The 24,889-nt window shown below is 38.3% G+C and overlaps 1 protein-coding gene across 3 annotated transcripts in view; it reads left to right on the top strand.

The window, feature by feature from the left end:
• The window catches only part of LY75 (lymphocyte antigen 75), a 107,326-nt gene that overhangs the window by 12,145 nt on the left and 70,292 nt on the right, over nucleotides 1–24,889 (top strand). For all 3 annotated transcript variants that reach the window (XR_014828858.1, XR_014828857.1, NM_001184946.1), the window contains 8 exon segments: nucleotides 3,146–3,316; nucleotides 6,524–6,688; nucleotides 15,698–15,808; nucleotides 17,472–17,612; nucleotides 20,062–20,256; nucleotides 21,160–21,317; nucleotides 23,955–24,065; nucleotides 24,630–24,718. Coding sequence is in view for 1 of the 3 variants with exons in the window: in NM_001184946.1 (NP_001171875.1) it covers nucleotides 3,146–3,316; nucleotides 6,524–6,688; nucleotides 15,698–15,808; nucleotides 17,472–17,612; nucleotides 20,062–20,256; nucleotides 21,160–21,317; nucleotides 23,955–24,065; nucleotides 24,630–24,718 (1,141 nt within the window). In the remaining 2 variants the exon portion in view is untranslated.

Raw genomic sequence — 24,889 nt, 5'->3', positions numbered from 1 at the left:
TGGCCATAATCTGTTTCTGTTTTTTGTTTGTCTGTTACTTTCAGATAGGATAATCATTCCATCTTTTAGATTCCACAAGTACGTGACACCGTAGGGTATTTGTCTTTCTCTTTCTGGCTTACTTCACTTAGTATGAGAGTCTCTAGATCCCTCCATGTTGCTGCAAATGGCATTCATTTGTCTTGTTTATGGCTGAATAATATTCCATTGTGTATATGTACCACATCTTAATCCATTCATATGTCAATGGACATTTAGGTTGTTTCCATGCTGTGAACATAGGGGTGCATGTATTTTTTTCAGTGAAAGTTTTGTTAGGATATATGCCCAGCAGTGGAATTGCTGGATCATATGATAGCTGTATATTCAGTTTTCTGAGGTACCTCCATAGTGGTTGTACCAGTTTACATTCCCATCAACAGTGGAGGAGGGTACCTTCTCCATACCCTCTCCAGCATTTGTTATTTGTTGACTTGTTAATGATGGCCATTCTGGCTAGTGTGAGATAGTACCCTATTATAGTTTTGATTTGCATTTCTCTAATAATTAGTGATATTGAACATTTTTTCACATGCCTGTTGGCCATCTGTATGTCTTCTTTGGAGAAATGTCTTAAGTCTTCTGCCCATTTTTTCAATTGGGTTGTTTGTTTTGTTGTTGTTGAGTTGCATGAGTTGTTTGTATATTCAGGAGACTAGGCCCTTGCCTGTTGCATCATTGGCAAAGATTTTCTTCCATTCTGTGGGTTGTCTTTTTGTTTTTTTAAAGGTTTTCTTTGAGTTTAATTAGGTCTCATTGGTTTAATTGTGTCTTTATTGTCATTATTCTAGGAGGTGGATCAAACAAGATGTTGCTGTGATTTATGTCAAAGAGTGAGCATTCTTCCTGTTTTCCTCTAGAAGTATTATAGTGTCTGGTCTTATATTTAGCTCTTTAATCCATTTTGAGTTTATTTTTGTATATAGTTTTAGATAGTGTTCTACTTTCATTCTTTTACATGTATCTTTTCAGTTTCCCAGCACCATTTATTGAAGAGGCTATCTTTCTTCCACTGTATGTTCTCTCCTCCTTTGTCATAGATTAGTTGCCCATAGGTACTTGGGTTTATATCTGGGGTTTCTATCCTGTTTCACTGGTCTATATTTCTGTTTTTGTGCCAGTGCTATATTGTTTTGGTGACTGTTGCTTTGTAGTATTATCTAAAGTCAGGAAGCTTATTCCTCCATTTTCATTTTTCTTTTTCAATATTGCTTTGGCTATTCGGGCTCTCTTGTGTTTTCATAAAAATTTTAAAACATTCTGTTCTAGTTCTGTGAAAAATGTTTTTGGTGATTTGATAGGGATTGCACTGAATCTGTAGATTGCCTTGGCAGTATTGTCATTTTGACAACATTGATTCTTCCAATCCAAGAGCATATATGTCTGTTTGTGTTGTCTTTGATTTCTTTCATCAATGTTTTATAGTTTTCAGAGCATAGTTCATTTGTCTCTTTTGGTTGGTTTATTCCTAGGTATTTTACTTGTTTTGATGTGACTGTAAATGGAATGGTTTCTCTGATTTCTCTTTCTGCTCTTTCATTATTAGTGTAAAGAAATGCAATTGATTTCTGTGTATTAATTTCATAGCCTGCAACTTTGCCAGATTCATTGATGAGTTCTAACTGTCTTCTGGTGTTAGGATTATCTAAGTGTAGTATCATATCATCTGCAAACAGTGGTAGTATTACTTCTTTTCCAGTTTGGGTTCCTTTTATTTCTTTTTCTTCTCTGATTGCTGTGGCTAGAACTTCCAAAACTATGTTGAATAATAGTGGTGAAAGTAGACATCCTAGTCTTGTTCCTGATCTTAGTGGGAATATTTTCAGTTTTTCACCATTGAGAATGTTAGCTATGGGTTTTTCATATAATATGTTTTTTTATTATGTTGAGGTAGATTCCCTCTAACCCCACTCTCTAGAGAGTTTTTTTCAGAAATGGGTATTGGATTTTGTTGAAAGCCTTTTCTGCATCTATTGAGATGATCATATGATTTTTATTCTTCAGTTTGTTAATGTGTGTATCACATTGATAGATTTGCAGATATCAAAGAATCATTGCATCCCTGAGATAAATCCTACTTGATCATGGTGTATGATCCTTTTGATATATACTTGGATTAGGTTTGCTAGTATTTTGTTGAGGATTATTGCATCTATGTTTATCAGTGCTATTTGTCTGTAATTTTCTTTTTTTGTGGTATCTTTGGTTTTGGTCTCAGGGTGATGGTGGCCTCATAGAATGAGTTTGGGAGTGTTCCTTCCTCTGCTATATTTTTTTTCTTTTTTGCCTTTTTGTCTTTTTAGGGCCACACCCGCGGAATATGGAAGCTCGCAGGCTAGGGGTCGAATTGGAGCTGTAGCCACAGCAATGCGGGATCCAAGCCACATCTGCAGTCTACACCACAGCTCATGGCAATGCCAGATCCTTAACCCACTGAGAAAGGCCAGGGATTGAACCCATGTCCTCATGAATGCTAGCTGTGTTCATTAATAGCTAAGCCACAACGGGAACTCCTTTTATTTTTTCTCCTTCCTCTGCTATTTTTTGAACGAGTTTCAGAAGAATGGGTGTTAACTCTTCTCTGGATGTTTAGCAGAATTCACTTGTGTAGCCATCTGGTCCTGGACTTTGGTTTTTTGGAAGTTTTTTAATCACATATTCAATTTCAGTACTTGTGATTGATTGGTCTGTTCATATTTTCAATTTCTTCCTGGTTCAGTCAGTTGATCCTTACTTGATAAAACCAGGATCTTTAACTCTTCATCACACCACGCTACATGAAGCTTTACGTGGATTATTTTATTGAATCTCATGAACAATCCTATGAGGCAAATACCATTAATCCTAATTTGCAAATGCAGAAACTGAGACTGATGAGGTTGGAGAGCTTGCCCACAGCCACACAGTTGGTTAGTTGGGGAGCCAGCATTCAAGTCCAGACTTGGGCAGTCAGCATCCAGGCTGCGAAACTCCCCATTGGGCAGCCTACCCAGATACTATATTCTCATAAGTGAAAACATAATCTTTAACAGTTTTAGAAATAAGTTAATTAAAGCCGATTATCCAGTTTTAAACATCTTTCCTCTACTTTCTCCCCAACCTGCAGAGATCTATACCAGAGATGGGAATTCCAATGGGAGACCTTGTGAATTTCCATTCTTAGTTAACGGAACTTGGCATCACGAGTGTATGCGTGATGGAGATCACAATGGGCTGTGGTGTGCAACCACCTTCAACTATGAATATGAGGGAAAGTGGGGCATCTGCTTACAACCAGGTATGTTTGGGCTGGTAAGCTTTACATGTGGAAATAAATGGATACCATTCCTGCGAGGCAAAAGGGAAAAGGAAGAGTCCATGATGACTCAAAAATAAGGGCAACAAATATCCTAGAGAAGTATATGTTTGAGGAAGGAGAGAGAAATTGTGTGTAGCCATGAACTTACTTTCAGAAGTAGGCCAGGAAGGGAACCAAGACAAGTTTCTGTGACAGAAGACAAAGGATGAGGAAGTGTTCTGTAGCATAGATACCTCAGGAAAAGGATGTGGACCAGGCAGGAGCAGTCAGGAAATTGCTGCTGGCCTTCAGTAGAGCAGTTTCAAAAAAAAAAAAAAAAGCTAGCAGTCAAAGAAGCTAGATTATAGTGGACTGGAGAGTAAGCTGCTTTTCAGTGGGTGGAGACTTAGGTATGTTATGGCCTGAAGCAAAGAGCAGGGAACAAAAGAGACAGACAACCGCAGATATCCCTAACTCAAAGTTGTTGACATTGTTCCCTCTGGTGCACCTGTTTGTTGGCCAAAGCTCTTTTTTTTCTAATTGCATCTTACCTGAAGCAAACTCTTCAGGGTGTGCTAAAAAAAATTCACTGTTCTTTAAAAGGAGAAAGACCAAAGCAGCAGTTCCAGCATTATCTGGTACATAATGAGAAATATTTTGTTGATAATCCTGTGAGGGTTATAGGAGCTCATATGTGATGGGTGCTCAAGAAATACTTTTTAATGGGTAATAAGTGGAAAGAATCTATTCTAAATAAGAAGGGAAACACTCCAGACCTAAGTAGTAATAGTTGTTACTTATAGGGCCCTGCCAGTGTCAAGTACTATTCTAACCACTTATTACCTCATTCAATCCTCATTATTCTTTAAAGTACCACTATTTATCCTCATTTTACAGATGAGGAAAGTGAGGCACAGTGGATTTAAATTATCTGCTTGAGGTCACGCAGCTAATACATTTCAGAGCTAAGATTCAAACTCATGAAATCTGGCTCCAAAGTCCTTGCCCCAAACAACTATACTATCCTGCCTTATTCATTGGCAGTGGTATTAGTATTGTTGATCTTTCCTCAAGGGAAACTGAGCTTCAGAATGCAGAATTCTAAGCAATTTTAAGAGATTGTATTGAACCAGTGGTTCTCAAACTTCAGTGTGCAACAGAATCACTTGGAGAGTTTGGTAAAATACAGACTTCTGGGGCCCACCTCCAGAAATTGTAATTTGGTAGATTTGGAATGGGGCCCCAGATTTTGTAGTTTAGTGAGTCGTTCCCAGATGATGCTAATGATGACCACACTTCAAGAAGTATTTTTCTGGGAGAGACACAGGCTTTTCAACACTTAGACCCTACTAAAAAATAAAAAGCCAGTATCTACTTCAGCTGTAATTGATAACAAGCAAGGTTTAGCGAACCAGGCACCAATTTCATTTAAATCTTTCTATACTCTGGATCAGAAATTTTAGGGATTAGGAAAGGGCTTTTAGAGGTTATCTAGAGAAAACCCTTGCTTCTCAGGTGAGAAGCAGCATACCTAGATTAACGGAATAGCCTGTCAGAATCAGACCATATTTGTGGAGAGACCGTGGAGATCCCAGGTTTTCTGACCCTCATTCCCCAGCATATTTATCCCATTCCACCTTGCTGCCTTCACTGACATGTGTCTCCATGCTTTTAGCCTACTTTGGATGGAATGGGGGATTGTCAGTGCATTTACATGCCTCCTTTTTACAGAAGAAGCAAGGTTGTGAGTTTCTTGAACCTGAGAACTTCTAAACCATGAATATTGTATCTTACAGTAAACACACCGCCATCCTGCTGGACACTTGGAGATTTACAAATATGTGGCCTTAGTGGTAATAAGGAACCTTTAAGAAATGCACTTGCAAATCCATCTATTTCATTTTTACCAAATATCACAACAACCTCTGTTACAGTTGAGGACATTCGAACAAAAGTGGTTGAAGAGGCAATGAATGCCATTTAGATAAACATCAGAGTTAAAAACAGTGCTGTGGTTATAGGTCTGCCACAAACACCCCTAGATCTTCTGTTCCCATCTGTGAAATGAAGACCTTAGACAAAATGATCTTTAAGGGGCCTTCTAGCTTGAAGTTACTTAAGTCTAACTGGTTATGGGAAACCCTTTGAAAAAACCCCAAGTGATGCCTGGCATACACTCGACATAGCCTACATTCATTTTTCCCTGTAGGGAACACGTAAGAGGCTCTGAGTTTATTTTTGAATCCGTTGTATCAGGACCTATCTTGTACCTGAAAGAGCTTAAAAGTTCTTCATCTGAAATTCTACATGTTTTTTAGATATTTGTTACAGAAAATAACATTCACATGTGTACATGCATTTTATACACATATGTACATACAGATACATAATACATATGTAATGTTATATTAGTCGTATATTAAATCATCTATTCAAATATTAAGGAGAAACTTGGATTGAGTTTCCCAAATAAGGTATCAATAGGGTCCTAAATCTTGTGCACTTAAGCAGCATGTCTGCCCACACTCTTGCACATTCAGTGGTTTCACTGCAGGTGACGGGCGTTGTGCCACTTCTGTATTGTGCCACCATCTTCAAGTGAGCTCAGAAGCTGTTACTTTTATTTTTATACAGAGGGTAGGCATGGGCTAAAACATATAGCATTACAGTTGATGGGGATAAAGGGATAGTAGAAGATAAAAGGAGAGTGGAAGCTTTAATCAGCCTGAGACATTTGCTGTCCTGTGACTTCAGTTTGTGTAACTAGTGAATCAAAAAGTTGTCTCAGAGTTTCTGTTGTGGCTCAGCGGAAACAAATTCAGCTAGTAACCATAAGGATGGAGGTTTGATCCCTGACCTCACTCAGTGGGTTAAGGATGCAGCATCTCTGTAAGCTATGGTGTGAGCCAGCGGCTTGGATCTGGCATTGCTGTGGCTGTGGAGTGGGCCAACAGCTACAGCTCTGATTTGACCCCCTAGCCCGGGAACCTCCATATGCTGCAGGTGCGGCCCTAAAAAAGACAAAATAAATAAGTAAAAATTTAAAATAGGTTAAAAAAAAAAAAAGGTTGTCTAGTTGAGCAGTGGCGGCCTCAATTTTAGCATGTCCTAAGAGCATGCAAATTGAATGGCAGTATTTATAAACATTTTAAGTAATATACATTATGCCCTTACTTTATGATCACTAACGTATCTTTTTATCAACAGAAAATGGCTGTGAAGATAATTGGGAAAAGAATGAGCAGACTGGAGGTTGCTACCAATTTAATAGTCAGGCAGCTCTTTCTTGGAAAGAAGCTTATATTTCATGTCAGAATCAAGGGGCCGACTTACTGAGCATTAGTACTGCTGCTGAGTTAACTTATCTTAAAGGTGGGTGTAACTTGTGTGTAATAAAGCAAATGGCTGAGATTGTAAAGGTGCTGTCTATCTTCTGTTTTCATACCTAGGTATGTTGTTTTGTGTATTTATTTCTGTATCTTTTCTTGGAATTTAAACTTCAACACCAAAGGGCACAAGCAAAAATACTAAATCTGATCCTGTGCTTATCCATTGAAAATGCATCTCATGATAGAAACCAAAGAGAGGTTAATGTTCAGAAAATGAGGTGGGGTAGCAAGATTAAACTGCTACCCTACCCCTATGTGAAAGGATTTGGAAAAAAAGGTGAACATTCGACTCTGAACATTGAAAAATAGAGAACTTGAGGAAGGTGGAGAAGATTGCTGAGTCACAGTAGATGACCTCAGTAAAAAGTCTTCACATTTGAATAAATGAGTGCAGTCCTCAGGGGCAAAGAGAATTCTAAGAAATCTCTAAGTGGACATGGACTCATAGTGTAGATAGGATTTTGTTCTGTTTTGTTTGTGGGGTGGTGGTGTAATATTTAAAAATTTAATTATGAAAACTGAAATCATAAAGACATAAATGGAAAATAACCTGAGAGACCTATGTAATACCACCCTGACTAAATATATACTAACATTTTATTCACATTGCTTTACATGAATTTATTCCCTCCCACCAGCCTCCCTTTACCCGCTCTCCTTCCCTGCTTCCCTGTCTTTAAATAAATAAAATGTTAACATAGTCAAAGCCCCATGCCCACCTTTTAAAATAACCATACTTTGAGAGCTTCTACAACATGTATATGTATAAATACTGTATATGTTTTCATTATACTACTGTCCCATGTTTTTAAATGATACAATTATCTTATTTACCCATATGTAAGTTTATCCATTGTTAACTGCTGCAGTTTACATTGCATGAAGAAACCACAAATTATCCATTCCCTACTGAGAAACAGGATGTTTTCAGCTTTTGCTATTGCAAATATCCCTGCAAGGACCATCCTTGTATATGCCTCATAAAGCAGTATATGAGAATTTTTTTAGAGTAGGAATTGCTAAATTGCAATTCTCACTTCTTCACCTCTAATCAAAGTTTCTAAATTGCTTTCCAAAGTGGTTGTATGAGTTTACACCTCCACCAGCAGTTGATTTTATGGATTTATTAATTGGCCAGTATGATGAAAGTGAAATGACATTTCATTTTTGCTTTACATTTCCGTGATAATTAATGTGGTTTCCTATCTTGTGTTTCTTAGGCCTTTAGGTTTCTCTCTTGTAACTGGCAGTTCATATCCTTTGCCTACTTTCTACTGAGTTGTTTGCTTTTTTTATTATTGATTTGTTACAGTTCTTTGTATATTCTGTATACTTATCAATGTTTCACTGTAGTTTTACAAATATATTTTCCTAGTCTTTAGTCTTTTCACCTTATTTTTATTGCCTCATCATTAAAAATATGTTAATTTTAACTTGGTCAAACATATCAATATTAAGTGTTTCATGCTTATTATTTAGCAAACCCTTCCTTAGCCCTAACATGATAAAAGATATCCTCCCTTTTTTTTTCAAAAGTTCCTAATTTTGCTTTTCATATTTATGTTCTTTTTTTTTTTTGCTTTTGCTTTTTAGGGCCACACTCTTGGCATATGGAAGTTCCCATCAGAGCCACAGCTGCTAGCCTACCCCACAGCCACAGCAACATGGGATCTGAGCCATGTCTGTGACCTACACCACAGCTCATGGAAATGCTGGATCCTTAACCCACTGAGTGAGGCCAGAAATCAAACCTGTATCCTCTTGGATCCTAGTTGGGTTCATTAACTGCTGAGCCATGAAGGGAACCCCACATATTTATGTTCTTAATCCATCCAGAATGTAATTTGTAGAAGTGGGAATCTAATTTATCATTCTTCAGATGGATAATCAGCTGACCAAAGAGTATTTAGTTAACATTTTCCCCTCTGATTTATGCCACTTCTAATAAATATAAACTCCCCTATTACATGTTGGTTGTTTCTAGGCTCTCTATCATATTCCTTTGGTCTATCTCTGTGTCTGTTCCGCACTATTGTAATTACTCCAAGACTACATAGCAATCTTGCTTTCTGGGTGAGCAAATCCTCCTTCATTCAATTTTTTTTTCTTGAGTTACCTTGGGTATTTTTTGGACCATTCTTTCATATAAATTTAGGTATCACTTTGTTTATTTCAATGAAAAACTCTATTGGGACTGTGGAATTAATAGATTAATTAGGGAGGAATTATTGTCACTACATTATTAAATCTTCTTATCCATGAAAATGGTATGCCTTTTTACTTATTTAGGACTTCTTTTTATGTACTTGGTAAAATTCTGTAACTTTTTACTTCAGAGTGTTGGACATCTTTTACTATAAAATTTATAAAGAGAAATTATGTATGTATATATATACATATTTTAAAATCCAGGAACCCAAGTTAATGAGGCCCTAATGATTTGTTCAATGGATGAAATAAATAATCATAATATATGATGATGACAATATTTCAGACAGAGTAGGAGTTCCTGTTGTGGCTCAGTGGAAATGAATCTGACTAGTATCCATGAGGACACAGGTTCCATCCCGGGCCTCGACAAGTGTTTAGTGTTGCTATGAGTTGTGGTATAGGTCACAGAAATGGCTTGGATCTGGCATTGGACCAGCTGTGGCTGTGGCATAGCCTAGTGGCTACAAATCTGATTCGACCTATAGCCTGGGAACCTCCATAAGCCACAGGTGCAGCCCTTAAAAAAAAAAAAAAAAAAAAAAAAGGCAAAAAAATTTTTTTCAGGCAGAATACTAAATGCTTCTCATACATTATCTTATTTAAGGTAGATATTATTATGCTAATTTTGAGGATAAGGATAGCAGAGTTCTGAAAAAAAAAGTGTGACTTGTCCAAGGATACCCACAACTAATTAGCAGAGCCAAAATTTGAACAGTCAGCTGACTTGAAAACAAGTTGCATCAGGCATGTACTTGTATTCATCTTTTATAAGATTGTAAATTCTTTGCAGGCAGAGATGGATCTCATGAGTTGTTTCCTCCTTCTGCACAAAACTCTAAACATTGCTGTCATATATTAAACAAATATCTATTTATCAAATAGTTCAAAGAAATCTTGTCACACTGTTTTGTAATAATTGTAAATATTTGATAAATGCTAACTGTGAGGAAAGCCCTAATTTATCCAGATAAATTAAATACAGTTGACCCTTAAATAATGCAGGAATTAGGAGTGGAAACCCTCCACTTGCTAGAAAATTCTCACGTAACTTTAATTTGGCCTCTGTATCTGTGATTCCATATTCATAGATTCAACCAACTGCAGATTGTATAGTTTTGTCATATATACTTAGTGAAAAAAAATTGCATAAAAGAGGACTGGTATAGTTCAAAGCCATGTTGTTCAGAGGACAACTATAACTTATTCAGGCCATGGGTACCTCCAGCTATGATCTTTTTCCTCAGGATTTCTTTGGCTATCATGGGTCTTTTGTGGTTCCATGTAAATCATAGGGGTTTTTGTTGTTGTTCTGGTTCTATGGAAAATGTTACTGGGAGACCTTGAGAGTATTGTGCTAAGTGAAATTATATGGAGAAAGACAAATATATGATTGAATTCACATGTGAAATATTTAAAAATAATAAATAGATTAAATAAATGAACAAATCAGACCAAACAAAAACAAACACATAGACACAGGGAACAGAGTAGAGGTTACCAGAGGGGAAGCAGGGAGAGAAGTGGTGAAATGGGTAAAAGAGGTCAACTGTATGGTGATGGATGGAAGCTAAACTTTTGGTGGCGAGCATGCTGTAGTGTATACAGAAGTCAAAATGTAATGTTGCACACGTGAAATTTATGTAATGTTTTAAACCATTATTACCTCAAAAAAAGTCTGCTAGTCTTCTGTTGTGCCTTTTTTTTTTTTTTTTTTTTTTTTTCTTGTCTTTTTGCTATTTCTTTGGGCCGCTCCTGCGGCATATGGAGGTTCCCAGGCTAGGGGTCCAATCGGAGCCGTAGCTGCCAGCCTATGCCAGAGCCACAGCAACTCGGGATCCGAGCCGCATCTGCAACCTACACCACAGCTCAGGGCAACACCGGATCGTTAACCCACTGAGCAAGGGCAGGGACTGAACCCACAACCTCATGGTTCCTAGTCGGCTTCGTTAACCACTGCGCCACGACGGGAACTCCTGTTGTGCTTTTTGGCTAAAGCTTTATTCAGACCTCCTTTCTTGTAGTTTTTAACCTTTTCCTTGAATATTGTTTGGAACTTAATCAGACTTCTTGAATGGAAAGCTGTTAAATAAGCGTAATGGGCTAGTGTTCGCCAGTGGAACTCTATTCCAGACAGACCCCTCCCCCCACCCCTGCCAAAACCTTACAACAAATCTTATTGAGAGTAGAAAGTGCCAATCAGTTTGTCTCCCAGAATATTGACATTTGGAAACCGATGGCTTCAGTGAAGGAGAAAATTGTTGAAGTATGATTACCAACACCCTCCAAACAATCTAATGATGCATCTGAAGGAGCAGGATTTCTTTATGTATCAATTTCTTTAATAACACATAAAAGAGAGGTAATGTTTTTTGGTTTTTTTTATTGTTTTGTTTGTTGTCTTTTAGGGCCTCACATATGACATATGGAGGTTCCCAGGCTAGGGGTCCAATCGGAGCTGCAGCTGTAGGCCTACACCATAGCCACAGTAACACAGGATCCAAGCCATGTCTTCAGCCTACACCGCAGCTCACGGCAACGCCAGATCCTTGACCCACTAAGCAAGGCCAGGGATTGAACTTGCGTCCTCATGGATACTAGTCAGATTTGTTAACCACCGAGCCACGATGGGAACACCGAAGAGAAATAATGTTTTAAAGGACCCAGTTGTTCCCTATCCCAGGGAAGACACTCCCCACATTTTTTTGGATATCAGTAATTTTCAAGGAATAGCCCTTTCTAATGTTCCAAGCTCCGCTTTCACTGTGATGCTCTTAAGGGTTATCAATATGCCTAATTATGATTGCTGACTTCCTGAGACCTTAAAAAAAAACCCTGTACTTTAACAGCTGAAGCTCAGAGTATCCAAATCTTGAAAATTTCTTGACACTTCTATTAATATTGTGTCCCTTCCATGAACTACTATGTGTAAACATGGGGCTAGGAACAGTGAGGCCCACGAAAGTGAATGAGATAGAGATTGTGTGACCAAAATGCTTCATCTAGTCAGGAAAATAAGAGTTGTACCTATGCAGAGCATAATGGAGAATGTTATTCCCAAATGATCTTTGGACTTAGTGGCTAGTGGTTGGGTGAGACTAGGGCATCTGCTGACAGAAATAAAGCAGTAAAAGCCCCCTTGGATAAATCCCATGCAGTCTAAAAGAGCTTTCTTTCTCCCTTGTGCCTGCCCCGCACCTAATTAGTCCTGTTTTGATTTTGTTTTACTAACACAGGGGCTGACGAGTGAGGGATTTGTTTTCCTCATACTCACTGGGTTTTGTTTGGGAGTCAAATTTCCTATGGCTCAGGCCTTCTCAGGGACCTCTAAGCACAGATTCATCCAGGAGCTGCAGAGGAGGACTACCAGTCCTCAGAACAGGAACAGTGCATTTCTATTCTTCCTGATTTGCCTCTGACCTGAGGAGTTGTTCACTTTGAACCACCTTGATAGTTGACCCAAGGTGCTAGGACACTTCTAGGTCAGGGCCCCTGCTGCCTGTGGCCTTTCCAATGTTCATCCCAGATGCATGACCACTATCAGGCCATGCAGTCTGTCGTTGTGGGGAGAGGAATAGAAATATAGTGTCGTGTCTGAATAGGGATGTTTGGGAAAGTTGAGAATATCTAGCTCAGTGGATTTGTTACTTTGATTAGATAGTTATTTGTCTATCTAATTCTGTTCCTTTTTTTTTTTTTTTTTTTTTTGTCTTTTTGCTATTTCTTGGGCCACTCCCGCAGCATATGGAGGTTCTCAAGTCTAATCGGAGCTGTAGCTGCTGGCCTACGCCAGAGCCACTGCAATGCGGGATCTGAGCCGCATCCTCAACCTACACCACAGCTCACAGCAACACTGGATCCTTAACCCACTGAGCAAGGCCAGGGATCGAACCCGCAACCTCATGGTCCCTAGTCGGATTCGTTAACCACAGCGCCATGACGGGAACTTCTAGAGTCTTAAATTGGTTAAGGGTCAACACCCTACCAGACAATATAATGATCAATTTGGAGGAATGCATCATTGCATTCCCTGCCTGGACTGTATGAAGGAAAGAAGTCCAGCTCTAAATTGTCCAGGCCATATAAGAAGTAAATATCTGTCATAGTTTCCAGGACTTCTTTAGGAATGCTGGAAGATTGGAGTTCCCGTTGTGGCTCAGTGGTTAACGAATCCGACTATGAACCATGAGATTTCAGGTTTGATCCCTGGCCTTGCTCAGTGGGTTAAGGATACGGCATTGCCGTGAGCTGTGGTGTAGGTTGCAGACGTGGCTCAGATCCCACGTTGCTGTGGCTCTGACGTAGGCCAGTGGCTGCAGCTTTGATTTGACCCCTAGCCTGGGAACCCCCATATGCTGCGGGAGCAGCCTAAGAAATGGCAAAAAGACAAAAAATTTAAAAAAGCAAAAAATAAAAAATAAATTAAAAAAAAGGAATGCTGGAAGATCAGTTGCATTTTTTACCTCATTATTTTAATGAAGAAAACGTTAGAACAATTCCTCCAGGTCAGTACACCAATGCTGGCAGCCCTTGCCTATGCTGATAAGATGAAAGCAAAGGATAAATCCAGAGTCCCCCTCAGCATTCTCCTCCAGCCATCTACCCAAATACCCACTCTCTCCCTCCTTAGTAGAGAGACTCTCCTTACCATCTATCTCCTTGAGAAAGTGAGGTGAACCCTTCGTTTCTCACCCTCATACTTATGAATTTATCTCTGTCTATACTGTTATTCCTCCAGCTTGCTCAGGGTTAACTACTTCCCCTGAGAACTTTGTATCTACATCAGCTGTTTTGTCTCTTATGTTTGCATCAACACCCACTTTATTGATTCTTCCCCAATAGGCTATAAACTTGTTTAAATTTCTAGCATTAAGAAAAATTTCCTTAGATTGTAAAGCCAGCCTCTGTATTACACAGTGAAAAATAGCTCCTGGATAGCACAGTGTATCTTTACAGTTCACTCTTAACCTCACATTTACCTTTCAGTTGAACAATAACTGGGCCTCTCCTCATGGCTACTACCCACTTCCCAGACTTCCACCCATGGCTCAGATGTTGGTGTCTAGGTTGCTTCTCTTGGCCCCTTCTGTCTTTGCTGTTGCTACTTCTGCCCTACCCAGGGAATGTCTTCCATTCTCAGGTGTCAGTTCCAGTGGAGTCACTCGTTTTAGGCATTTGGGTTCTAAAGTGTGTAAGGCAAAAATTATGTTTAGTCAAAGTTACCCTCAAAGAGCCCTTAAAGTATTGATTGGTTTTCTATATGCAAGTTACACAGATAAATATCTATATAGAGAATAAAGTATGGATATGGTTTTTTACATGCAAATCACATAGATAAATCTGGTATATATACTAGACAAAATCTATATTTTAAGAATTATTTATATTTATATAATATACATATAAATTACATAATATAAGATTATATTTTATATTTTTATAGAAAGATATATGAATTATATATGTAATACTATAATACAGCATATATAAGTCTCTGGGAGAATTAAGAAGCAGTTATCAAGTGTTTTACTGCTGGGAATATTGCAACAAATCTATAGAGATTCCAACCCATTGGCTCTTCTTATTTGTCAACATCATCTTTGTCTTCTGTAGACCATTTCATTAGTTGTTTCATCTCTTCTCTTTTTTTTTTAAGGGCCACACCTGTGGCATATGGAGGTTCCCAGGCTAGGAGTCTACTCGGAGCTACAGCTGCTGGCCTACACCACAGCCACAGCAATGCCAGATCTGAACCACATCTGCCACCTACACCACAGCTCATGGCAACACCGGATCCTTAACCCACTGAGCGAGGCAAGGAATCGAACCTGCAACCTTATGGTTACTGAGCCACCACAGGAACTCTGCTTTATCTCTTCTATCTGACCATCAACATCTTCAGATTCTTTGTGATATTGATCAAGTCCTGCCAGGTTCTTGAATAATGGTGTTGACTTCTGACAGTGGTGTGAAAATCCTTATAATCATCCATACATTCTTTTTTCAATACACATGGACTGATACACCCAGCATGATTTTACCCATTGCTTGTGGGCATGTGCACACTGAGTGGCATATCAGCAATTAGCTTCACTAAATTATTTCTGCTTCTCTTTTTTATGCTAATGTTACCTAATCATCCAATAATAAATTTGAATGCTGCATCTCAACAGTAATGTGTGTGTGTGTGTATCCTACTCTGTGTTTCCAGCCTTAATGTCTCCTTTGGACTCTAGAGTTGTATATCCCTTGCCTATGAATCAGCTCTGCACATATTTCTGAAGCAGTACTGGCTACACTTCACCATTTAGGGTATCCATATGTGTCCTTCTACTAGATTGAAAGCCTCATGAAGGCAGGGACTTGGTCATTTTGGTTTTTATATCCTTAGTACCTGGCAAATGATACATGCTTAATGAATTTATTAAACTGTCAGTCTGAATTATAATCTAGATATGTAATGGAAACTGTTTTTTTCAGTGTCAGTTCCAAGAAGGTTAAAAATAGTGAAACAACTACTCTGAGAAGATTCTGTTCTTAGAAGAAAGGGAACTGGATAAGCTAACGGGAAAGCAGAACTGAATTAACTTAGCAGCCTTGGGGTTTCTCAGTAGACAGAAGTTTTGTCTCTCAGCATCGCCTGATTTTGTTGGATAGAAGCCTCTATAGGTTTCCTGCCTTATAATCAAGGCCTGCAGAAATTTTTGCTCTTAATGTAAACTTAAGTTTGGCTTAGATAATAACAGGTAATTTTGTCACTTTTAAAAATTGTGTAATCTTACAGAAAAAGAAGGCATTGCTAAAGTTTTCTGGATCGGTTTAAATCAACTGTACTCTGCTAGAGGTTGGGAATGGTCAGACCACAAGCCATTAAACTTTCTCAACTGGGACCCAGGTAACTGCTGCCTCTTCCACTGCTATGCATAGAACATAAGCCTCAAAAAATAAGAGCGTCCCACTCCCTGAGAGCTTATACAAATTTTAAAACTTGACAGCTCTTAAAATTGTCACCTCTCAGAAGATTTTTTTTTCCCTAAGCCCTTCTCTATTGTAGTACCATTATAGCCAAGTTGACCCCCCACCATGGGCAACTGGGCATTTGCCCTAATCTTTAGAAGGACCCTACATTTTTAAGTAGGAGCAGAATAAGCCATACTACATGGCCTGGGGACCATTATGTGTCTTGTTTTGACTTGTCTTGTCTGTGACTGACCCATGTTGGGTTTCATCTGCAACTTAACTCTAGTGTGGAAATAACTTCTCATTCTCAAACACTTGGGTTCTTCCACTGAAGCATCCAAGTATTGAAAACATAAAGGTGTTATTTTAATACATAAATAAAGACCTTGAAGAAAAAATTTTAGTGAGTAAAACAAAGAAAACCCCTCTCAGCCAAAAAAAAAAAAAATTAGATAACCTTTTTAAAAAAATAAAATCACAGGCTTCTGACAAATATAGAATGTAAAAGTTAACGCCAGCTTCAGTACAAAAGCATTCTGCATGCATGTAAGAAAAACAAGTGCAATAAAAACCAATACATAGGTCATTTTAATTAACAGAGTTGTGTTAGTATATTAATTCTCTATTATCTCAGTAAATATAATCTTTAAAGATAATTTAATCCTTAATTCAGAGCCTTAAAGACATGGCAGAATCATAAATTAGTATTTTTATTGTATAGGGTAGCAAATTAAGAGCTTCTGACCACAGAATATGACATGCAAGTTGGTTAGGAGCAAAGGTTTGGTTGGTCTTTTTAATAATTAACTACAACCCCAACGTGCATTAGAGCACTAATTACAATAGCCAAGACATGGAAGCTACCTAAATTGTTCATCAACAGAGGAATGGATAAAGATGTCATACGTACATGCAATGGAATTTTATTCAGCCATAAAAAATAGTGAAATAATGCCATGTGCAGCAACATGGATGGACCTAGAAATTATCATATTGAGTAAGCTAAGCCAAAGACAAATACATATCACTGATATGTGGAATCTAATTAAAATGATATAAAAAACTTATTTCTAAAACAGAAACTCACATATTTCATAAACCAATCTTATGGTTACCTAGGTGAAACTGTTGGGGGGAGGGAAGAATTGGGAGGGTGGGAATAACACATACATTCCACTATATAAAATAGATGATTAACGAGAACCTACTGTATAGCACAAGAAAATATACTCAATAATTTGTAATAACCTATATGGGAAAAACGGATAAATTTACATGTATAACTGATGCACTTTACTGTACACTTGAAACTAACAAATTGTAAGTCTAGTATATTCCATAAAATTAAATGCACAAAAAAATAAAAAAATAAAAATTAACTATAACATATCAGATTCCCCCCCAACTCCATATCCTATGCTTAAGGACATAGGTAACCACATGATTGTCCATTGCAGCTTATACATTTCATTTTTGTTAAAAGTTTTAACTATTTTACGAGTTCCCATAAAAACAGAAAATTAGGGATACAAATTATTTTTTCTAACTGCCATCCTGGCCCTAATCTTCTTTTAACTCTGAAAATCCTACCGTTTAAGATGTATCAAGTGCACCGACAATTGGCGGATCCAGCTGTGCAAAAATGGATGCCTACTCGGGTCTGTGGCAGAGTTTTTCCTGTGAGGCTCGACTGCCCTACGTCTGCAAGAAACTGTTAAATAACACAGTGGAATTAACAGGTACCTTTCTCACTTCCTCCAATAAAGAGGTCTCAAAATTAGTTTTGTGCACACAAGTAAATCCTTTTCAGATACTTATTTCCCCCTTTCCTTCACCGTATACTACCAATGCAGGAAAGTATTTGATTTTGACCCTGTGGTTAGATAATACCAACTATACATGAATAAAGCTTTAGTTTTAGTTTTATTCATATGGGTATATGCCCATAAGAAGGCAGAGATATTCTAGACAGGGAATGAATCAGGTGGATCTTTTTTCTCTAGAGCAGTGGTTTCCCAGACTAGGAGCATCAGTTTCGCTTGTACCTGTTAGAAATGTGGATTCTAAGATTTACCACCAGATTTACTGAATCAGAAACTCTGAGGGTAGCACCCAGCAATCTGTGTTTTAAAAAGTATTCCAGGTGATTCTGATACACACTAAAGTTTGTGAGCCCCTGCTCCAGGGCCAGGTGTTACATAGTACCTGCTTCTGAGAAATAAGAAATGATGGACACAGGAACTTTTCCACCTTCTGCCCCTCGAAGCCTACCCACCTCTCTTCTTTTTTGCCAGGCTGGTTCTTTCAGTCTTTTTGTTGATAAATCAGATAGAAAGAAGAGGTGCAGGAGTTGCCATTGTGGCTCAGTGGTAATGAACCTGACTAGTAAGCACGAGATTTCAGGTTCGATCCCTGGTCTTGCTCAGTGGGTTAAGGACCTGGCATTGCTGTGGCCGTGGCATAGGCCAGTGGCTATAGCTCTGATTTGACCCCTAGCCTGGGAACTTCCATATGCTGGGGGTACAGCCCTAAAAAGACCAAAAAAAAAAAAAAGAAAAAAGAAAGAAGGAAGGAAAAAAAAGGAGAGGTGCAGATGGACAAAATATGTACATGGAGGAGTTTTTTCTAGGGATTTTTAGGGGTAAGAGAAACACAGGACAGCTGTAACTTTTGAGGTGCAGAAAAGTTTGAGGAGTCTTTGAAAGAATGGAGCAGAGAAATGCCCTAAATATCTTGTACAGGGCCCACTGTATACCTGGCATTTGATTAAATCATCACTGAATAAGAAAAATTAATATAAAACTATGAGGAAAAGAGAAGGTTTTTAAAATGTCTTGCTTTAAGGAATGTTGAGGGAAGAGAATAAAGCATAAAATTTCTTACCATTCAAATAGGAGCATAGAGCTATTTTTTAAGATTAAAAAATAATAGGAAAAAATGAACATTCGTCTTCCAAGTTGATTCAAATTTAGACCATATTAGACCATACAACAAAGGCAAAGAAGAAAAGGCAGTTGCAAATGAAGATAAGCCAGGGTGACTGATGACGGATCAAATAAATATCCTGTAGTAGCAATTATTAAGTAAATCGTGATGTTTCCACATGATTGAATAATGTGCATTTATTAAAATAACTGTGCCAGCAGGAAAATACAAAACATAGGACAAAAATCATATGCCTACTTATCATTTTAATCTTGTAAGAATGTGTATTCACAGAGACAAAGACTAGAATATGAAAATGATTAAGTTCAATTATGAGTATTTCCCCATTCCTTTATTATAATTATAAAATACTATAATAAGTTCTATTTTAGAACCTTAAAGTTAATTGAGTTATTTTATAAATATGAAAAACTGAACCTGAACTTTATCCTTTAGTTAAAAAAAGAACCAAACCATCCCCATTTTAAAGATGCTATGTTTTCTTGTAACAAATATTCCAAATGGTTTCAAAGCTATGAAACCTGAATAGCTGAGCTACGTTCTAGTTCTGTTAAGAGGGATGGAAGTACTTTGTATGGTTTATGCTTCACTCATTTTCTCTAATCTTTTGACCATCACTTGAGCCAGTTTTATTGTAGTCAAAACAGAGAGTCCCTCCTTCCATAAGGACCACAGGACTGAAAGAGGGGAGGAGAGAAGAGGGCCAGGGATGCTCTTTGCCCTTTTCTTCTCCTGCTGCCATTTCTTGGGTGTGAAGTGAATAAATGTCTTATTCTGTTCCTCAAGTCTCTCCCTGTTCTTTGTTCAGCAGTGAACATGAATGCACATTCCCTGACTCAGCTGACCATTCATGAAAAGGAGGCTCAACTTCATAGTCTCCCAAAGGCAGAGACTGGAGGGGAACCTGACAAAGCCCATACCCAGGAAGAGATTTGTCAGCAACTGACTTACCCCATACTTTCTTCTGTCACTAGGACCAGGGGAAACCCCTCTAAATAGTCTGTAACCAGCCATATAGCACATTTGTATGCCTTCAAGTGACATTATATCCTGAATCCTTGTACTCACTCTTATGATGCCCTGTATACATTAGGCACCACATAAATTCATGTCACTGTACTATCTGACACCACATTCTCCAGTATTCCAGAAGCCTTATGATTCAAGAAAGAAGAATATACAATATTATTGATTCAAATAGATGTATCTTTACTGGAATATAAATAGCTTCTTTTCCTCCAGATGTTTGGACATACTCAGATACCCGCTGTGATGCAGCAGACTGGCTGCCAAATGATGGATTTTGCTATCTGCTTGTGAATGAAAGTGATTCCTGGGATAAGGCACATATGAAATGCAAAACCTTCAGTAGTGACCTCATCAGCATTCATTCTTTAGCAGATGTGGAGGTGATTGTCACAAAACTCCATAAAGGGGGTAAGTTTTTTAAGTATCCTCTCTGAGAGGTGTTAAGCATTTTAAAATAGCCCTATTTTCAATTTTTTTGTGAGACTGAAAAGCTTCCGATTTGATCCTGTATATCAGCATTGTCCAATAGAATTTTCTTCAATGATGGAACTGTTCTATAAACTGTTATGTCCAATTCAGTAGCCAGCAATCACTTGTGGCTGTTGAACCCTTGAAATGTAGTGAGGGCGACCGGGAAACTGAATTTTTACTTTCATTGATTTATAAATTTAAATAGCCACATATAACTAGTGGCTACCAACTTGACAGTACAACCAATGATTGAATAATTTCCCTCTTCTCATAAGCTAAATGGTCTTTAAATTGCTCCAAACATTTAAGTGATGATTATTTCACTTTTGTAATTATTTGACAGCTGAAAAGTGAACAGAACACTAGAGAGCCATTCTTACGATTTCCTCCTATGGATTCACTCATAATAGCAAATACTAGATACCTATTCTGTGCCCTCATGATGCCAGTTGTTTTACCTGGGAAGGCAGTATGGTCATTCCATGGCGGTGATGGACAGTATTCGTATTCTAATTGGAGTATCTATGATTGCATTTGTAGAATTTCATTGTTTCTCATAAAGCAAGGTTTATCTCAACCATGTATGAGGAACCCTGAGCCTGTAGATCACAGTACAGCTGTCGTTCCACTTGTGTACCCTACCTGTGTAAGTGACCTAAAAAGCCCTCATCACCATCGTGCTCAACTTATGAACATTTTTGACAGATTGATTAAGAATATCTTTTTCTGAAATAAAATTTTAGGCTCTTTACCTCCTGTATCAGAATATAAAAAAAATCAGTAGTAATGTGCATATTGAAGTATAGTATTGAGTAACCAAATAAACCATTTTTCTTTTAGATGCCAAAGAAGAAACATGGACAGGTCTTAGGAATGTAAATACACCCACTCTATTTCAGTGGTCAGATGGTACTGAAGTTACTCTAACTTACTGGAATGAGAATGAGCCAAATGTTCCCTACAATAAGACTCCCAACTGTGTTTCCTATTTAGGAAAGGTAGGAAACCTCCTCGGGCTTATTTATGTCCTTATTGTGATACCTGACTAATAATAATAATAATAATAATAATAATAATATGACTTTGGTTGGGATATTTCTATTTAAGCTGGGAAATAAAAGGTAACAGCATTGTAGATTGTCTTCCTAGTAGATGCTGAAAAAAAAGGTAAATTAAGCTATTTCTCAAGAAGCAATCCGGTTCCTGTCTGAGAGTATCTGCTCTGGTGTGAAACAGATCAAGAGAATCCCTTTAGAGCTCAGATTCTTGCAGCAGGTTGGCTCCGAAAGGCTGCTTTCTTTCAGGACCATCAGTGTGCTATTTAGCATATAGTCACAGTTTAACCTGGAAAACCTCATCTTCTCATGTTCAGATCAGTGTTATAATTATCCTACATTGAGAAATAAAAAAAATGCTTTTACTAAAAAATTAGATCTGGAATTCCCATCGTGGCACAGTGGTTAATGAACCCGAATAGGAACCGTTGCAGGTTCCATCTCTGGCCTCAATCAGTGGGTTAAGGATCTGGCGTTGCTGTGAGCTGTGGTGTAGGTTGCAGATGCGGCTGGGATCTCGCATTGCTGTGGCTCTGGTGTAGGCCTGCGGCTATAGCTCTGATTAGACCCCTAGTTTGGGAACTTCCATGTGCCGCGGGTGCGGCCCTAGAAAAGACAAAAAAAAAAAAAAAAATTAGATCTGATTTTGTACAAGACAGTCTTACTCTATAGAATGCACAAATGTTTATTGAACATGCATCATTAGAGTCCAAGATAAACTATCTTGAGCTGAAAGGACATAGGTATCTCTATGTTTTTGTTTGATTCACTTTTCTGTGGATGCCCAATAGTTTAGGAGGCTGATTGTGTCACCCAAACTTCTAGAGAGACTTGAGTACAACCAATGAATGGTAGGACTATTTAGAAATGTTTTGGCGGTAAAGGTGTTTCGAAAAGTGTAAAGCTGGATTTAGAAGGGTGTCACATTTAATGTTCTATTTTTTTTTAATTTATTTACTTTTTCTTTCTTTTTTTTTTTTTTTTTTTTTTGTCTTTTTGTCCTTTTTAGGCCGCACCTGTGGCATGTGGAGATCCCAGGCTAGGGGGTCTTATTGGAGCTGTAGCCACCAGTCTATGCCAGAACTACAGCAATGCCAGATCCAAGCCAGGTCTGTGACCTACACCACAGATCACAACAACGCTAGATCCTTAACCCACTGAGCGAGGCCAGGGATTGAACCCGCAACCTCATGGTTCCTAGTCAGATTCGTTTCCCCGCTGCGCCATGACAGGAACTCCTAATGTTCTATTTAAAGGGATACACAGGCTGTCTTTAAAAGAGGATCATAGATAGAAATGAAGTCCCATAGGACAGAGTGAACAGAGTGATGGTATATCTAAACAGCATTCCAGTATTCAAAACTGACCCTTGGGGAGTTCCCATCGTAGCTTAGTGGTTAATGAATCCGACTAGGAACGATGAGGTTGCAGGTTCGATCCCTGGCCTTGCTCAGTGGGTTGAGGATCCGGTGTTACCATGAGCTGTGGTGTAGGTTGCAGACGCGGCTCGGATCCCATGTTGCTGTGGCTCTGGTACAGGCCATCAGCTACAGCTCCAATTCGACCCCTAGCCTAGGAACCTCCATATGCTTCAGAAGCAGCCCAAGAAATGGCAAAAAGACAAAAAACAAAAAACAAAAAAACCTGACCCTTATCTCAGTTGATTTACTAAAATTTAATTTGAAGAAAGCAGAGTGACTTATGCCAAATAAATATTAAGTAACATTTGAAAAACAGAACTTTGACCTCAGGCTGGAAGTAGTTGGAAGAACTTTTGATTCTAAAATTCTTAGAGAGTAGCTATTCTAATCACCATCATCATCATGCATAGGAGGAAACTGAGACAGGGAAGTTAGGTGACCTGTCCAAAGTTTTGTAACCCATGAACAAACTTTGACTGCATCATGTGAAAGAAGACTGTAACACTGGCAACTCTTTTTGGGCTGGGTTCTTCTCTCTTCAACTTGAATGTTAAGTGTCCTTTGATGGTTTTATTGTTATTTCCATAAGAAAATGAAATTAAAAAATTTTTTTTTAATTTATTTTTTATTTCCCCAATACATTACTTTTTTTCTACTGTACAGCATGGTAACCCAGTTACACATACATGTACGCATTCTATTTTTGCACATTATCATGCTCCATCATAAGTGACTAGACGTAGTTCCTAGTGCTACACAGCAGGATCTCATTGCTAATCCATTCCAAAGGCAACAGTCTGCATCTATTAACCCCAAGCTCCCAATCCATCCCACTCCCTCCTCCTCCCCTTTGGCAACCACAAGTCTATTCTCCAAGACCATGATTAAAAAAATGAAATTTATCTGCACTCTGACCTTGAGGTGATACTGAAATTAACAGGTTTCCAGGCCTGTTGGATGACATTTTTTCAGATATGTTCTCAGATCGAATCATTTGTTTATAGTCATTCTCCCCCCGTCCCTCTCATACTTCCTTGTCTCCCCCTCTCCCTCCTTGATAGTTGTAAGAAGAAACTATCTTGATTTAAAATAAGAGTTCACTTCTAAATAGATGACAAATAATCTCTTGTGGGAAAAAATATTTTCTGTTTTTTAAAAGCTAGGTCAGTGGAAGGTCCAGTCATGTGAAGAGAAACTAAAATATGTATGTAAGAAAAAGGGAGAAAAATTGAATGATACAAGATCTGATAAGATGTGCCCTCCAGATGAGGTATGTAAAACCCATATCAGTTTTTCTAAGCAATATTACACCTTCTTGGTTAGAGATCGTAGTGGAGACTTAAACAATTTAGACTTGGAAAATAGAAGAAATTGCTAGCTTCATTTCATTTGCATTAGAACAAGCCAGAAGGCAATGAATCATAGCATATCGGCATTCTTACAGAAAAAAATAGAATTATAGGAAAAATAATTATCTATTCATGAATTTCTATGAAAATATATGTGATTACCATCCTCAATGCTGATTTTTCACTTCTCCTACTTATATTATTCCTTGTTCAAAAAAAATTTGACCACAAACTGTTATACTCTTAGGATGAGCTAGGCACTAGGGGTAAGGGAAATGGACACACCTCTTTCTGACCCAGGCTCATAGTCTTGATGGAGGTTATCCATGAAATTGTATGCCACCCTCACCATGTGTGTGAATTTACTGGCAAAGTCCTTCATTTCCATAAGTTGTAAGATGTTACCTATAGCAGAACCTTGCTTGTCAGAAGGGGACAACATCAAGTCCAGGAGACAGTGTGATGATATTTTTCCTCTGATTTAGGGCTGGAAGAGACATGGAGAAACTTGTTACAAGATTTACGAGGACGAGGTCCCCTTTGGAACCAACTGCAATCTGACTATAACTAGCAGGTGCGACCATGAGTAAATATGCACTAGAGAATTTTTATTCTTATTTTTATTTATTTATTTATTTGTCTTTTTCGCCTTTTCTAGGGCCGCTTCCACCACATGTGGAGGTTCCCAGGCTAGGGGTCTAATCGGAGCCATAGCCACCGGCCTACGCCAGAGCCACAGCAACGC

The sequence above is a fragment of the Sus scrofa genome, chromosome 15, assembly GCF_054392235.1.
Source record: "Sus scrofa isolate SSC_HxYL_T2T_F1_AM1 chromosome 15, Sscrofa_HxYL_maternal_Yorkshire_Landrace_v2.0, whole genome shotgun sequence".
Lineage (NCBI taxonomy): Eukaryota > Metazoa > Chordata > Mammalia > Artiodactyla > Suidae > Sus > Sus scrofa.
Note: the sequence above shows the minus strand (reverse complement) of the source record. Positions and strands in the feature narration are given on the sequence as shown.